Here is a 13170-nt window from a genome sequence, read left to right on the forward strand (position 1 = left end):
CACGTACGCATTTCTGAGAAACGATCGTAAGATCAAAATTAGGACGGTTTCTGCGTAACATTTTATAAATGAGGCCCCTGGCCTTCGAAACTAGACCACTGATCTGATCTATACGTGTTCTATAAATGTAGATCAGTAAATGAGAGAGACACCCCTCAGCTTATGCTGTGAGGGCGGCTGTTGTCCAGCAGGGGGCGGTGTGATGATGCTCAGCTCTCGGCGGAGCGCTGTTCATCAGCAGCAGAAGAAATAACCGGGAAACTGCGCTCTCGTGTTTACGGCCAGAGCGGTAAATAGAGAATTAAACTTCACTGACAGGTGAAAACTGTTTTAAACATCTCACCGTGCATTGTTGTTGTTGTTGTAATCTACATAATTTGCTCAGATAAAGCATTAGCTTTAGCTTCGTTTAAACCTGCTGGTCCTGATGTTAATGTCATCTTGTGTCTTGCTTTCGTAACATCCGAAGTGACAGAGAAACAAATCATTGATTCATGTATTTTATGTAACGTTATTCACATTTTGTGTGTTTTTATGTATATAATTCTCAAGGATCGATCGCCATGTCCCAGAGGAAGAAAGCGGTTTCAGCTTCACAGAACAAAACTCAGAGAGTAAGAAAACATTTACAAACGTCTTAAAATGTACTTGTTTTAAAGTTATGAATGTTGAAACTATGTGATTTAAGTGATTTTAAAACTTTTAAAAGTGTACACGTTTACATTTGAACCGATGTATAATGATGGCAGTATCTGATCATCTATGTAGAAAATTAACGTTGGAAACCAGTATTTCAATTCAAGACAGTGTTTTCAAAGTGTTGATCTTGCATTCAAATAGTTTCATTCAATACATTCAATAGTATTTATACAAAATCTCAGTAAAATAAGCAAAGAAAAATAAATGTTTGGTAATAAGTAATCAGACTTTAACAAAGATATTAACAACACAGTGTTAGTGATATAGTGAGTTTGATTGTTTTGTGTGTGTGTGTGTGTGTGTGTGGACTGCAGCGCTCTCAGGTATCTCTGGATGAGGATGACGAGGATGCTCATTTTAGCCAGATAACCTCATCACAGGTCCAGCGAGCCCGAGAGAACTACACGTCTGACCAGATCGACCGCAAGGTACCTGTGTTTCATTTGTGATATTCAGTTCTGTTGTGTCATAAACTGTGTGAAAGATCTGGGCTGGTGTGTCTCAGCCTGCTGTAGTAGATGCACGGGGCAGGGGTTGATCTTGTAGATGACGCTGTTCATTCAAGAGTATTGCAGCGTAGCAGTGGCAGAGTACTTAAGTACTTTAACAGAGTTTGAATAACACTGAACATCCTAAATTCAAACATTTTAGTTGGTAAAATTGTTTGTCACTGCTATTAATTACCCAAACAAACATGCTTATCTATAAGCTAGGGTGTTGTGTTCCAGACAGTTTATTTGCCCCCAAACCATTCGAGATCTTTCTTCAGCTGATTTCTTTCTTCCAGGATTTTTCTCCTTTTAATGCAAGTAAACGGGGCTCAGTGTAGACCATTTTTACATTTTAAAATAAAGTCATGTACGTCTTGGATGACCTTGGGGTTAGTACATTTTTATTTTTGGGAGGACTGTTCTTTTAGGAACACAAGCAAATTATAAACTTTCTTGACGTCGCAGCATCAAACATACTAATAAATAGAGGGGTGGGCACCACTGGGGGTTGGCCTGAGGGTCTTTCACTCTTTCTAAGTCTTAGTCATTTTTCTCTTTTCTCAGTATGTACAGTGGTGTGAAAAAGTTTTTTCCCCCTTCCTTATTTTTGCATATTTGTCACACTTGAATAATTCAGATCAAACAAATTGTAATATTACACAGATAACCCGAGTAAATACAAAATTCAGTTTTGAAATGATGATTTCATTTATTAAGGGAAAAAAGCTGTCCAAACCTGCCTGGCACTACATGAAAAAGTAATTGCCCCCTAAATCTGATAACTGGTTGTCCCACCCTTTGCAGCAACAACTGTAATCAAGCATTTGCAATAACTGGCCGTTGCCAGTTAGTCTTTCACATCGCTGTGGAGGAATTTTGGCTCACTCTTCTCTCAAAGATGATGTAATTTTAGTTTCACAGACACAGTTTTGCGTAGGGCCCCCAGAAGTCTAGGATCGGCACTGGTTTTTATGATGTTCTTTTTATGAAATGCTGTGTTGGTTTTAAGCCAGATGTAACGGGACACACACCTAACAAATAGTTCAACTTTTGTCTCATCGGTCCACAGAATATTTGCCCAAAAGTCTTGGGGATAATCAAGATATTTTTTGGCAAATGTGAGACGAGCCTTTGTGTTCTTTTTGGTCAGCAATGGCTTTTGCCTTGGAACTCTCCCATGGGTGCTGTTTTTGCCCAGTCTCTTTCTTATTGTTGAATCATGAACACTGACCTTAATTGAGGCGAGTGAGGCCTGCAGTTCTTTAGATGTTGTTCTGGGTTCTTTTATGACCTCCTGGATGAGTCGTCGTTGCGCTCTTGGAGTAATATTGGTAGGCCGGCCACTCCTGGGAAGGTTCACCGCTGTTACAAGTTTTCTCCATTTGTGGAAAATGGCTCTGACCGTGGTTCGCTGGAGTCCCAAAGTCTTAGAAATGGCTTTATAACCCTTTCCAGACTGATGTAAACTATTTTGTTTCTAATCTGTTCTTGAATTTCTTTAGATCGCGGCATGATGAGTTGATCTTTAAACATGCTTCACTTCGTCAGACAGGTTCTATTTAAGTGATTCCTTGATTCAACAGGTCTGGCAGTAATCAGGCCTGGATGTTATATTAACATTTGTTTGATGATCTGAATCTTTTAAGTGTGACAAATATGCAAAAAAATTAAAAACAGGAAGGGGGCAAAAACCTTTTCAAGACACTAGACACTTTTATAAACACTCCCTGCAACAAAGACTCAATATGATAATATATGTTTATTTATCCATTGCACTGCAAATCTTCTTGCACTCTACGCGGCTTCCCCTAAAATATCTCTTTTGCACATTTTCTTGTGCAGTATTTATGTAAAGTTCTTGTACAGTCTCAGATTATGTGAATGTATAGTCAACTATTTATAGTATATGTATAGTCAGATGCTCAACTGTTTGTATAGGTTTATAATTGTTTTTCTTATAAATGTAAACATACAACAACAGAAGTATGTTTAACCCTCATATTTGTGTTCGGGTCATTTTGACCCAGAGAAAATTTTCTTTCTCCCGAAAATGTTACTTAATGTCATCCAATTGGACTAAGATTACTGACTTTGTTCACACAGGTTATAACTACTTCCACCACAAAAATTGTTAATTTACGTAAAACATTTTTTATTTTATTCAACATGGTTACACTTGTGGTGTTCCTGGTCAAAAATGACCGGCCTACAAAAAATAGCTTATAAATCTCTTATGCTATATTATCACTAAATATTGGTATCAATCTTTTTGTCTAATCTGCACTGACTGCACCACCTACTTCTCATTTGGTTGGTTTTACTGTTACATTGGATTTTTAACACATTTTTCTGCTTTTATGCCAAGGTGGCAGAGGTGGTCCAGTTCATCTTAATTAAAGACCAAAAAAAAATACCCATTCGAAGAGCAGGTTTGTCTTCTGTGTTCATTAGATCCCTATTATATCACTGCTTTGTAGCTAAATAATTATTCATAATAGAAAATTATATTTATATTGTATAAATATATTTTATACATTGTGTTTGTGTTCACTCTCTTTTGACTGATTCTGCAGACATTGGGAAACATGTGATAAAGGAATACAAAGCCATCTACACAGAAATTATGAACAGAGTTTTCCGCAAATTTGATCAGGTACAACAGATGGAGCATACGGTGACTAAACAGCCTTTTATAGATGTGAATCTGAACAGAGGTGAACTGCTGTGTTTGATGCAGGTGTTTGGATTAAAGCTGGTGGAGATTGATTCCAAAAATCACATTTATATCCTGATTAATAAGCTGGAGCCCATTCATGGAGAGCCAGTGAACATGTAAGTAACACAAGATCCGTGGTCACTTTGTTTTTCAGTGTTAGTTAAGATTTCATGTGCTTCTGTAGTAATTCAGTACTTTATTTTGTCCATTCTGGGTCTGTTTAACAACAGTGTGCTGTTAAGAAGTTGTTTCTCTTTTGCTTATGCTTGTTTCATATACTATATTACATGTGCATGTTCATTTTTGTTGCATGGGACAACTCTTGAACGGATTCTCAACAGATCTTTTGTTAAACTGTCTGTTGCCATGAAATGGAGATATTAGACAGACTAACTTTGGGCTGAAACATGAAACAGAAATTGTTTTTGTGTGGTTCACTCACATGCAGCTGCACTAGTTTTGCTGTCTTGGGTATACTGTTTCTTCTGTCCATACAGGCGTCCTGGAAACCCAAAGACAGGCCTGCTGTTTGTCATCCTGAGTGTCATCTTCATGAAGGGTGGTGTCGTTAAAGAGAGTGAGTGATGCACCATTCACACCACTCACACCACTACTGATCAGTTTCTGTGGGTGGTTTGTTAATGTGTTTTCCATGAATGCTGTAGATACGGTGTGGAATACGCTCAAGAAGCTGCGGGTGGATCCAGGGTTTGTGCACTACATCCTTTTAAAAACAAAATTTTGGGGGGGGGGGTGTTTCACTTCTGATACCTCTGTCTTCTCACAGGGAAAAGCATGACGAGTTTGGTGATGTAAAAAAGGTGGTCACAGATGAGTTTGTACGGCAGAAGTAAGTGAAAGTGTCTTTCAGAAACAAAATGATTGTCTTTCATATCATATTACTGATATGGCCACAATAGCAGTGTAACACCTGCTATTGTGATCCATGCCCTGACTTTGAATACTCATTAATGGTTTACGATGTGGCTGTAAGAACAGGGACTGATGTACTCTGAGGTTGTGGGATGAGTCCCAGCAGATTTGGTGTGTTCAGAGCTGCTGTTCTTTAGACCATGGACCTGTGGTTTATATCACACCATAGACAATGAAGGGGTCTAGCAGAATGAAGACAGAAAGATATATGTCCTTCATCATATGACTCCTGACATGATTTTTGGATTTTTGGACCATTTCATTTCATTTTTCATGTGTCTGATTCAGATATTTAGAGTATGTGAAGATCCCGCACACAGATCCAGTGGAGTGTGAGTTTCGCTGGGGTCTGCGGGCAGAGAAGGAGGTGTCCAAACTCAAGCTACTGGACTTTGTTGGAGAGGTTTGTGCATTTTTGTTTCACCAATACAATTAACCAACCTTTCAGTTACAGTCATTACAAATGTAATGAAATGTGTGGATCTGTAATCAAAGATTGATCAATGCACATTACACCCACCCTTGATTAATATACTAATAATCCAGCTATTTTCTAACCTGTTCTCACCTTTTGAGAGTCTGTAGTCTCTTCTTTTATGTGCACATTTGATAAATACAAGCAAAACAGAGATATCATGTTCATAATATAGCCACAAATAGCAATTTTATCTGGGTCTAAACACAAACAACTCATGCAGACAATAGTTATACAGTGGCTCTTTTCATATATAATGAGTATTTAAGGCTTTGTTCAGACTGCAGGAAAATGTGGCCCAAATCCGATCAGGTAGGAGTTTTTTTCATGACAGTGTAGGGCTGGACGATATGGCCAAAATTTATATCTCAATATATTTCTTAATTTCAGTCGATACAATATAATTCTGATATCGATATGAACACTATTTAAAAAAGCCTCATAAAAACTGCCAAGAACACCCACAACGGATGTCTGTACCTACAAACTTATGAAAAATGAATTTTCTAAGTCTATAAAACTTCCTTCTATAAAACTATATAATATTATAGAAAGAAAAAGAAAAACCAGCACAAATAAATTAATGTTCACATTTTATTTGTGTTTAGCCTTCATACAAACAAGAAATGTGAAATCACTGTCAAATAAACATCTCAGACCTTATTAATATTAATATCTTTAACTTCAGGTTAACATACACTAAAAATCTTACTGTTAAAAAACTTTTGACTGGTAATGTTTTTTAAAGAATTCTCTTCTGCTCACCAAGCCTGCATTTATTTGATCCATAATAGTAACATTTTGGACTATTTTCACTATTTAAAATAACTCTTTTCTATTAGAAAATATTTAAAAATTTAATTTATGCCTGTGATTTTAAAGCTGAATTTTTAGCATCGTTACTCCAGTCACATGATCCTTCAGAAATCATTCTAATATTCTGATTTGATGCTCAAAAAATATTTATTATTGTCATTATCATTATTATTATTGTTGTTGAAAACAGCTGAGTAGAATTTTTCAGGTTTCTTTGATGAATAGAAAGTTCAGAAGAACAGCATTTATCTGAAATAGAAATCTTTTATTGTCACTTTTGATCAATTTAAAGCATTCTTGTTAAACAAAAGTATTAATTACTATAACCCCCCCCCCAAAAAACCCAACAACAAAGAAAAACAATAATACTGTCTTCAAGATTTTGAATGGTATAGTGTATAATGTTACAAAAGCTTTTTATTTATTCTTTGAATAAGATCTTTGGATCTTTCTATTAATCAAAGAATCATGAAAAAAAAATTTTATTCAACTGGTAAATATTGATAATCAGCAAAACCGTATATTGGAATGATTTTTGAAGATCATGTGACACTGAAGACTGGAGTAATGATGCTGAAAATTCAGCTGCGCATCACAGAAATAAATAACTGCTCTCTATTTGAATATATTTTAAAATGTTATCTTAAATAGTAAAAATATTTGAAAATTTTACTGTTTTTGCTGTACTTTGGATCAAATAAGTGCAGGCTTGGTGAGCAGAAGACAATTCTTAAAAAAAAAACACATTAAAAATCTTACTGTTCAAAAACTTTTGACTGGTAGTGTAGGCTTATTATTCTTATAGACTGAAACAAATGTGCTTCAGCCAGGATAAAGTGTATAAAAAGTGCTCTGAGTTTCTGCAGAAAACAAAAAAATTGAGCAACAGCAAAAGCATGTTGTTGGAGATGGGCTTATTGAAAATGCAAACTCATTCTCTGCCAGCAGGAGGCACTTTGTTTACAGCCATTACTGGGTTCTGCCGCTCTCAAAGCAGCTCCGCTCATCAACAATACTTTATCAGATAAAATGAAAATGACATCAAAACATTTCTGAAGACAGTCGGTTCCCTTCAGAGATACATTCATATAAAACACCCGCGCCCCGTTCTGATTTTGAAACACGCAGTGCTCATGTTTATTCAACGAAGTCAAACGCCACAATGTATACATATCGATTATAAATAATGAATATCGAAATATCAGAAATGTGTTTAAAAATCATATCACCGTTATTGAAAAAAATAATGTCGCGATACATATTGATATTGAATTATTGTCCAGCCCTATGACAATGTGAACAGCACAAATCAAATGGAATCTGATCTTTTTGATCATGATTTTCTATATGTGGTCCTAAATCTGATCTGCTATAGGAATTCATTCAACTTTTATCTTACTCTACATCAAGTAACGTTTATTATAGTGACAGCTCTATACAAGCTAAACTTTAGGGTTGGCACCATAAATATTTAAAAACTTAGCACACTTTCTCCTAATCTTTGTCTTTCTTATCACCTCCTCACGAATTCTCTTAATGAACTTACAGGGTGTTCTCTGTTTACTTCAGCACATGCTGTCTTGTTCTTTTGCACATACAGAGCAGTTCACAAAATAATTTTGACAGCGTAGTCTATAATTGCTTTGTGCACAATTTGGTGAAGATTGGACGAACGACCTAAGAGTAGTTTGAAAAAGTAGGCCCTGACATGTTCATTAGATTTACCCCTACAATGACTGTTAAACAGCCATCATTATTTATTCATGAGCCTTTCACTTGAGCACATAAATTCCAAAGCAATAAATAAAATAAAAGTTGTAGTAAGTAATGAGTGTTGGCATGTGTCTTTTCTCTCGCAGCTTTTTGATCAGGATCCTCAGAGCTGGACACAGCAGTTCAGAGACGCCAGTGCCGCTGAGACCAGCAGCCAGAGATCATGAACACCTTGTGATGTGCATTTATTAGCCATATTTAAATAGAGCTTCTTATTTAAACTGAGGTTGAAGAAAAACATGCTTTAATACGGAAGAGTTTTTTGGAGCTCTCTTGTTTGTCAAAACATTTTTTACACTTGTGAAATATTTTAATTACAATATTTCTTGTTTATAAATAAAGTTATTTTACAATTCTCTTGTTGACAGTGTTATTTTACAGAAGTCGGTGTAGAGGTAATGTGGCCAAAAGTATGTGGACACCCTCTTATATTTAACAAGTTTGACTATTCCAGCCAGTTCTGTGAGGACAATTCAATGCTACGAATTGAAAATGCCATTCTAGAGAATTTTGTGCTTTTTTTCCCCCCCAAGGCTTGGTAATGATAATGTCTGTGTGCACAAAGCAAGGTCTGCATAGAAATACTTTTTCAAGTCTAGTGTGGAAGAACTTCATATCCTACACAAAGCCCAGACTTAAGTGGGGCTCAGATCTGAGCTTTGGCCAGACCAGTGCTGTTTTACCAAGCTCTGGTTCAGTAATGCATTTCTACATGGTTTCTACATAGCAGCAACAGTGTATGAAGCAAAGAGAGGCTACAAATCATTCATGACTTTAAAATTGATATAAACTACAACATATCTATTTCATACTTATTCAGAAAAATAAGTATTCTCAGTGACAGCAGTTTGTAATGCAACATCTAACATCAATTCAGCTGTTAACATACAGTGGTGGCCAATATTATTTGAACACTAATATTTTCAGCAGTTAAAAAAATGGTTTAAAGTCAGTTATTTCTATCTTTTGCTGTAGTGTGTCAGTAGGAAATATCAGTTTACATTTCCAAACATTCATTTTGCCGTTAATTGTAATAATCCAGTGAGATTTTTGTCTGAAAACAGCCAGTGCTCCACACAGAGATCTGATCTGATCATCATCCAGTTTTTCTGGAATGACATGAAGAGACAGACTAAATCCAGAAGAACTGTGGCAGCGTCTCCAAGATGCTTCAAGAAACCTACCTGCAGTCTTCATTCCAATTGATGCATTTTCAGTGACCATCAGACATTTTTCCCCTCAAACGCTGTTTCCATTACTGTCAAAAGCATGAGTATGACGTACTACTGTAGGATTTTAAGTTTAAAGTCTTGTGTTGCATTAACATATCCCTTTAGGGATACCTAAAGCAATTTCACAAAATAGCAGTGTTCATGCTACATTTGAAATAAATTTGTTGTAAAATACTTTGTAGGTAATTAGTTATACTGTCCCAGCAACCATCCATTAATTTTGAACGGGCAAGCACTACCCTAATTTCTGTTTGATGGTATTCTATTTTTGATGTATTGTAATTTTAATTTTAGAATAAGTTTGTTTGTTTGTGTGTGTGTGTGTGTGTGTGTGTGAGAGAGAGAGAGAGAGACAGAGAGAGGTTATAATTGGGTAAAGGTTAGGTTTAGGGAAAGGGTTTGGGTGAGGCACTTAGTTCTGATGGGTAGGGTTAGGGTAAGGAGCTAGAGATTGCATTGTGTAAATGAATGTCCTCACAAAGATAGATGTACAAGAATGTGTGTTTATATATACACGCACACACACACACACACAGAATGGTAAATATATATATTAATACAACATATACAATATATAATTATAACATATATATACATTAATTAATATATCTAAAGGGGAACACTTAATTCACACATTGGATCTCGAACAAAATATTCAAGTTGAAAATCTTTACTTGTATACATTGAGTAATTCATTGAAAACAAAATGTATCAATGGCCAAAGATGGGCAAATTCCAGTCGAGCTGCACAGTGCTGGGCTGTGAGCACAGGTCCCACCAGTGTTGGGGAAAGTTACTTTTAAAAGTAATGCATTACAATATTGCATTACTCCTTAACTAATTATGTTATGTTACATTTTATGGAAAGTACTGTGTTACGTTACTTTTGCGTTACTTTTTAAATATGAGCAGGGCTTGATTGTTTGTTTTTAATACAAGAAGTTCTATTTATAGCAAATGTAAAAGCCCTTTCACACCAAAAAGTGTAATGAATAAACCGTAGGCTGAAGGAAAAGTAAATTCACGTCTGTACAGTAGAACGCAGGAGAAGAAGGTTCAACACAATAAAACACAATAAAAATTTTTTTAAAAACAATGAAGCTCAATTGTTAGTTTATCTAAAGTCATGTTTGCTTAGTATGGTTGAACTGGATCATCAAAGGTCAGCAGCAAAGACATTGGTTAATAAAATGGGATTAGGTACATTTGTGTTATTTAACATATTTAATTATTGCAGGTTTGCATCATATTCTGAGTTTGCATTTCACTGTTTTAATTCATTTTGATGAATACTAAATCTGTTTTTTTGCGAGTGGGATGAATTAATGCACATTCACATTTAGTCTAGAACTACAGTAACATCATGTTCACACACAACGCCTCTGTACTTCCGATTTCTCCCAATATGGGAACAGGAGCCTTGTCAGTCAATAAATGGGAAAACAAAGTAAATGGCGTTACTTTTTGAAAAAAGTAAGATATTTTCTTGTAAATTAAAAAGTAATGCGTTACTTGAAAAAAGTGATCTGATTACATAACTTGCCTTGTAATGCGTTACTCCCAACACTGGGTCCCACTACATGACATTTGGCCCTCATGTCACCCTCATACAATCTGTTTCTGACAATTTGGTCAGAAATGCACACCAGTCGCCTGCTGGAGGCTCGCCTCAAAGCTCACATCCCACCCACACTGGACCCTCAACAATATGCATAACCCAGAATCTGTCAGAACTTGGACTAAGCACATCAGTGTGCAACTAGATACTTGCACTGAGCACCGGTGCACCATCACACGGATGTGTACTGAGTCCACTGTTATACACTTTTTTACAGTGCAATTTTGGATCAGCAACAAAGCAATTGTAACGTCTGCAGATAACACCAGAGTCGTGGAGCTCATAAGCAACAATGATGAGAAAGCAGACAGGGACAAAGTGAACCAAGTGAGCCTAGAGTAATTCCAATAGTCAAGTCACCTTTATTTATATAGCGCTTTTAACAATACAGATTGTGTCAAAGCACTTAACAGTATCAAATTGGAGGATAGAGTGTCAGTAATGTATAATGATAAGATTAAACACTCAATTTTCAGTTAAAGGCATTTCATTATTGAATTCAGAGATGTCATTGTCTAGCTCAGTTTAGTTTAAATAAACTGTGCAATCAAATCGACGATAATCGCTAGAAATTAAGTGTCCCCAACTCAGCAAGCCAGAGGCGACAGCGGCAAGGAACCAAAACTCCCTCTGAGACAGAATGGAGAAAAAAACCCTGGGAGAAACCAGGCTCAGTCGGGGGTCAGTTCTCCTCTTTCGAAAAGTTTCTCAGTTCAAAAGTTTATATTTCTATTTTTTATTTTATTGCAATTTCTAACAATAATAGTATTATGTAGTTAGGTATTTTATTATATTTTTTGTTATTTTGTTATATTTTTAGTTTTATTGTATTTTAATCAAGGTCTTCACTGGGGATATATCTCTGGGGGTCATCTGGGTGTCCTGGTCTCCGCTGACGATCAGGGCTGTAGACATCATCTCTTGGTGCTGATCCACCATCTGATCGGATACGGACTGAGAAACAGACTAGGAAAGAAACAGACAAATATTAGCGTAGATGCCGTTCTACTTACGATGTAACGAGTACATCGTGTGTTATGGGGAGTGTTCCCGGTTCCGGTTGATCTAATTAATGCAGCCTAACAATCCTTTAACGGATTTGAATAATAGAAGCCTATTAGTGTGTTATGTGTAAGCCAGGCTAAAGAGATGGGTCTTTAATCTAGATTTAAACTGACAGAGTGTGTCTGCCTCCCGAACAGTGTTAGGTAGATTGTTCCAGAGTTTGGGTGCTAAATAGGAAAAGGATCTGCCGCCCGCAGTTGATTTTGATATTCTAGGTATTATCAGACGGCCAGAGTTTTGAGAACACAGCGGACGTGGAGGACTATAATGCGATAAGAGCTCGCTCAAGTACTGAGGAGCTAAACCATTCAGGGCTTTATAAGTAATTAACAAGATTTTAAAATCTATCCGATGTTTGATAGGGAGCCAGTGCAGTGTTGACAGAACCGGGCTAATATGGTCATACTTCCTGGTTCTAGTAAGGACTCTAGCTGCTGCATTTTGGACCAACTGTAGTTTGTTGATCAAGCGTGCAGAACAACCACCCAATAAAGCATTACAATAGTCTAACCTTGAGGTCATAAACGCATGAATTAACATTTCTGCATTTGACGTTGAGAGCATAGGTTGCAATTTAGATATGCTTTTGAGATGAAAAAACACACTTTTACAGATGCTAGAAACATGGCTTTCAAATGAAAGATTGCTATCGAACAGCACACCTAGGTTCCTGACTGATGAAGAAGAATTGACAGAGCAGCCGTCAAGTGTTAGATAATGTTCAAAGTTTTCTAGTCTATTCAAAAGAATGTGGTCGATAGTGTCGAACGCAGCACTAAGATCCAGTAGAACTAATAAAGAGATACAACCACGATCAGATGATAGAAGCAGGTCATTTGTAACTCTAATGAGAGCAGTCTCAGTACTATGATACGATCTAAATCCTGACTGGAATTCCTCACAGATATTTTTCTCTAAAAAGGAATATAATTGTGAGGATACTACCTTTATCTTTACAGACCGATCTCAAATCTCCCTTTTCTGTCAATTAACTAGATCTTTGGGGTCAAGTTGTGGTTTTTTAATGAGAGGCTTAATAACAGCCAATTTGAAGGTTTTGGGGACATATCCTAATGACAATGATGAATTAATAATAGCCAAAAGAGGATCTATGACTTCTGGAAGCAGCTCTTTTAGTAGTTTAGATGGAATCGGGTCTAACATACATGTTGTTGGTTTAGATGATTTAACAAGTTTATACAATTCTTCCTCTCCTACAGTAGAGAATGAGTGGAATTGTTCCTCAGGGGATCTATAGTGCGCTATCTGATGTGATACTGTAGCTGACGGCTGCAGGGATACAATTTTATCTCTAATAGTATCGATCTTGGAAGTGAAGTAGTTCATAAAGT

General features: G+C 36.4%; 1 protein-coding gene and 1 non-coding gene across 2 annotated transcripts; both read left to right on the forward strand.

Annotated features, from left to right (window-relative positions):
- The first annotated feature begins 148 nt into the window (after positions 1-148).
- On the forward strand, positions 149-8259 carry ndnl2 (necdin-like 2). Its single transcript, XM_058764578.1, has 11 exons — positions 149-318; positions 553-614; positions 1014-1127; positions 3556-3619; positions 3764-3843; positions 3928-4022; positions 4404-4483; positions 4572-4614; positions 4694-4756; positions 5128-5242; positions 7990-8259. The coding sequence occupies exons 2-11, from the start codon at positions 564-566 to the stop codon at positions 8068-8070; spliced, it is 786 nt and encodes a 261-aa protein (XP_058620561.1). The 5' UTR covers positions 149-318; positions 553-563; the 3' UTR covers positions 8071-8259.
- Positions 4948-5077, forward strand: LOC131532729 (small nucleolar RNA SNORA11). The gene has a single exon (XR_009268960.1). It is a non-coding gene; the product is annotated as a small nucleolar RNA SNORA11 (small nucleolar RNA).
- Positions 8260-13170: the final 4911 nt, after the last annotated feature.

The sequence above is a fragment of the Onychostoma macrolepis genome, chromosome 23 (genome assembly GCF_012432095.1).
Source record: "Onychostoma macrolepis isolate SWU-2019 chromosome 23, ASM1243209v1, whole genome shotgun sequence".
Taxonomy (NCBI): Eukaryota; Metazoa; Chordata; class Actinopteri; order Cypriniformes; family Cyprinidae; genus Onychostoma; species Onychostoma macrolepis.

Bases quoted from the DNA above. Each gene is read 5' to 3' on its own strand.
- ndnl2 (XM_058764578.1), top strand. From the start codon at position 564: ATGTCCCAGAGGAAGAAAGCGGTTTCAGCTTCACAGAACAAAACTCAG. The intron at 4,615-4,693 runs GTTTGTGCACTA...GTCTTCTCACAG, and splicing joins AAGCTGCGGGTGGATCCAGG to GGAAAAGCATGACGAGTTTG. The intron at 5,243-7,989 runs GTTTGTGCATTT...TTTCTCTCGCAG, and splicing joins TACTGGACTTTGTTGGAGAG to CTTTTTGATCAGGATCCTCA.